The following is a 4,475-nucleotide window of genomic DNA, read 5'->3' on the forward strand; positions in this document are numbered from 1 at the left end:
TTTGTGAATTAGGGGAAAATCCCCCCTCCCAAAAAAACCCCAGAAGAAATAGAACAAGTATGAATATGTTTTAATAAAAAATTTATTATGATTATTTACACCAGTTCCTTGATAAGCATATAAATGTAAACTTTTATTGTTAGCATTATTTCACATATGACTTATGCAAATTCAGAGTTAATACTGTTGTTTGAGTGTACAGGTGGTGAGAAAATTTTATTATATTCACAGAATATACACACACGTGCATTCAAAATGTGTTCCTCTCTAAGCCAGTGGTATGGACACAGACCCAATGGCCCTGTTTCTGCTTCTCAGGTGGACACTGGGATCAGTGATGTCATCCACATGCTCCTCACTCTTCTTTTCCTTCAGGCTGTTGATGAATCTCAGGGTAATTTCATCCCACTCCTCGGGCAATAACATCAGCAGAAACCCAATGCAGATGATGATGGTAGCAGCCAGGCGGACGACATTGAATATCACCTCCTGCTTCAGGAGATCCACAGCTATAGGGAAGGAACAGCAAGTCAGTCAGCCCATCACTGTTTCTAAGCTTCTCTGAAAACAAATGACCCCATCAGTGCTACTTCTAAGAGATTTCCAAAAGTCTCTCTTGTTCTCTCGAGCTCATCTTCCTTTTTTCCACGTCATTATCAATACCGCTCTCTCCATTTGCTTTCCATTCCCTCTCTCTAAATCATACTTACCCTTCCAGGCAAATGCCATCTGATTGAATAACCCCTTTTTTTTTATAAAATAAAAATTTTTTTTTAAATTTTATATTGGAGTATTGTTGATTAACAATGTTGTGTTAGTTTCAGGTGTACAGCAAAGTGATTCATTTATACATATACATGTATCTATTCTTTTTCAAATTCTTTTCCCATTTAGGTTATTACAGAACATTGAGCAGAGTTCCCTGTGCTATACAGTAGGTCCTTGTTGGTTATCTATTTTAAATATAGCAGTGTGTACATGCAGTTTTATTTCTTAATACTTTTCCTCTGCATCCCTTCATGCTTCTCCAGTTTCACTGGACCACCGAAGATTTTTTAAATGAGCCAAGCTTATTAATGTCTAGGTCTTTGCACATGCTAGTCTTTTTAAAAATTTTAATTGAGGTAAATTTCATATAAGTTAAAATTAACCATCTTAAAGTGAGAGTTTAGTAGCATTTTGTACATTCATTTTGTACAGCTTAATGTACCACCACCTCCATCTGTTTCCAAAACATTTTCATTATTTCAAAATAAAACCCCGTACCCATTAAGCAGTTACTCCCCAGCCCACTACTCTCACCCCGCAACACCTGGCAACCATCAACCTGCTGTGTGTCTGTGGATTTACCTATTCTAGATATTTCCTATAAATGGAAGCATACAATATGTGACCTTTTGTGTCTGGCTTCTTTTGCTTAGCATAATGTTTTCGAGGTTCAACCATATTGTAGCATGTGTTAGTGCTTCATTCCTTTTTATGGCTGAGTAATATCCTATCGTATCACAACTTGTTTATCATTTCATCTCTGGATGGACATTTAGGTGTTTCCACCTTTGGCTGTTGTAAATAGTATGAACATTCACATACAAGGATATTTTTGAGTCCCTGTTTTCAGTTTTGCAAGAATGTTACTAGTAGTGGAATCATATATATGCTGTTCTCTTTGCATGGAATGCTCTTCCCTCTTCATATGCACTTCATCCAGCGAAACCCTCTGTTAGATCCCTCCCTTTACACTTCTTGCAGGAAGCCTCCTTGGATGCCCCTCCTGTGTGCTCTCAGAGCATTCAGTACCTACCTCTATCAAAGCCATTCTCTCTCTCCATTGTAATTACTCAGTTCCTTTCATCTCCTTTCTACACTACATGGTCCTGAGGGCAGAGGCTGTGTCTTATTCAGGATCTATCACCAGGTGTTAGCACAGTTGTTAGCATATACTAAGTGCTCAGAAATTATTTACTGAATGAATGAATTCGTGGATGAATGAATGGAATTCCTTCACAACTCCACTCCTCCCTGATATGACTTTCCTCTAAATATCTTATAGTCCTTGGAGTCTTTCACACAATTTGACATTTGATGATAAATTACTTTGTAGAGTTCTAAGTTATTTCATATATGTCGGTCTTGTTTTCCATATTCAGTGTAAGTTTCTTATGGGAACAATAATATCTTTTTTTCCCAGTCTCTTCTAAAGTCATGATCACATAGTAAGTGCTCAATAAATATTTGCTGATTGTACTGGGGGTAAAGAAAGATGGCTACCTAAGACTTGGAAAAATGGAATTTTAAAATTAGAAGGACTCTACAGTCATCCAGATAACCCACTTTCATTATTCGTTCCACGGACAGTTTACCTAGAAAGATTTTCCTGGAAAAGTAGCTTCTCCTCTTGTCCCTGAAGTGAGTCAAATTGCTTTTTTCTTATGTCTGTTCCAGAGGGCCATCTGCTGTGCCCCCAGGAGAATCTTTCACAGCTCCCCATGGATAGTGTGATGGGGTGCCAACACCTTGTATGTTTCCTACACTTTCATTAGTGATGTTTGAGAGTCCTATGCTGGGATGCCTTTTGTTTCCATAGGACTTCCTCTAAAAATACCACAAAATTAGGTTGTCAGGGAGATTACATGAAACCCAAATGATACACTTGGTATTTAATTCTAAAAGCACAACCAAATTAAAACAGTGTTTGTAGCTGGAAATTTTAAATGTGATGCATAGTTATTCTGTTGTCTGCCACCTTCATGATATTTAAAAACGTCTTCCCAGGCAAGTGACATAATTCACAATTGCTCGAAGAAACAATTCAGGGTATAAAACAAACACAAGCAGGAGACTTCCTGTGCACACGTCAAATCGTACAGTACCTGCATTTCCAGGAACGCTGAGCACTGTTCCGATGGAGATGAGGATTGGGTATGTCAGCACCACACCAACATTCACCAGGATGTTGAAGGCTGTAAAATAAAGGAGGATATACAGGATAAAGGGGAATTGCTATGCTGGGCTCTTTCCTTCTTAACATAAAAGAATCCATGTCTATGCTAAACGTGCCTTCTAAATTATCTGTACCATTGGTTAATTAATCCTCTAATTCTGGAGATGGATTCATATGTATTGTACCTGAAATAGTCGTATTCCTTTTTCCTCCTCTGCTATCCTGGCTGCCTGATCTCTTGGTTGGCAAAGGGGGTAGGGAGCCATGCAAAGGAGTGAAATAATCAATTCAGTACCCTGCTCATTTGCACTATAAAGTTGAGCCAGAGGTTGAAAGCTGGTGACTGATTGGGGCTTTCTCCCTTGTTACTTTACTATATCATTCTATATTCCTGAATAACTAAAAGGCCCTGGTGTTACTGCCTAACAGAAGATCTGTCCAAGGATGGCCTGTGCTGCATTATTCCCTCTCTTTTGGGGTGAGCATTACATGAGCAAACAAAGTTGTGTGCAGTGTAATTCACCGAACTCCAGGCACCTTTTCCACATCCTGATTTGTGCACAGATAACCCCAGGGCAGGTCCACAGAACCAACTGTAGGTATAACTTGATACCCTTTAGTACATATCTTCTGACATTTTTAGATAAATACAAAGTTAGTTAAAATAATTATCTACACAAAAATGATCCAAAATACTTGTTTTCGAAAAGAAAATTATAAATTACATAGCATTATTTTAATAGATTTCAAGCTAATGTTTGTTTTAAGGATTAGAGAAATGAGTCTCAACAACTACAAAAAGTCCTCAATTCAGAAAGGATCTCTATGGAAATGACTCAAAATCCTGTTGCACGTTCTCTGTAGAACCAAAGATGGTTCTAGAACCATTCCAGTTAGGACAGTGTTTATTCTTCTACTGTTATCTATAATTCTTACTTTAATTAAGCTCACTAACTTAGTCATCTGGAGTCACTCCTGCTTGTTAGTTAGAGACAGTGGGTTGGACTTTCACAAAACTTGGGCTTGTTCATAATTTTCATACAACAGTAGTGGCAATCAAGGCAGAGGACCTTCCTAAGTTGATAACTACTCCTTTATGGCAGAGCTGCAATGGGAATGAATATTCCAGCATCTCAACTCTCTCCTCAAGTTTGGGGAGTCAAATATAACCTGTTCTAACAAATCAGGAATTTATTAAACACAGCACAGACTCTGCTAAACTCCCCAACTGCCATTTTATTGGCTGAACTGGATATTTTAGCAGATTGATAGGAAGTATTGGTGTTTGGTTGAGAACTGAGCTTTTCTCACTCAACAAGAACCAAGTGGCTTCACTGCAATGGGTGTCTGCTTTTCCTTAGTGCTTTAGGTGGAACACTTATAAGCTCTTTTGACAATCTCAGGACAAGAATATATCATTCAATATGTTGTCTGTAGCACGGGGCCCTGCCTGAGTTTAAGTGGGCCTCAGACATGTCAGGTGAATGGATGATGTCAATCTGCACGTGGGCTATGGCCAAGCCAGAGCAGGAAT

At 38.5% G+C, this 4,475-nt stretch overlaps 1 protein-coding gene across 1 annotated transcript in view; it reads right to left on the reverse strand.

Annotated features, from left to right (window-relative positions):
* Nucleotides 1-267: 267 nt before the first annotated feature.
* Nucleotides 268-4,475, reverse strand: part of SLC35F4 (solute carrier family 35 member F4) — a 292,375-nt gene continuing 288,167 nt past the window's right edge. Inside the window, exons 7-8 of the mRNA XM_007447957.1 lie at nt 2,871-2,960; nt 268-509 (exon numbers count right to left, since the gene is read on the reverse strand). Of these exons, the coding sequence (XP_007448019.1) occupies nt 268-509; nt 2,871-2,960 (332 nt within the window). The remainder of the gene's footprint in view (nt 510-2,870; nt 2,961-4,475) is intronic.

Source organism: Lipotes vexillifer, unplaced genomic scaffold (assembly GCF_000442215.2).
Source record: "Lipotes vexillifer unplaced genomic scaffold, Lipotes_vexillifer_v1.1 scaffold221, whole genome shotgun sequence".
In the NCBI taxonomy this organism is placed as follows: Eukaryota; Metazoa; Chordata; class Mammalia; order Artiodactyla; family Lipotidae; genus Lipotes; species Lipotes vexillifer.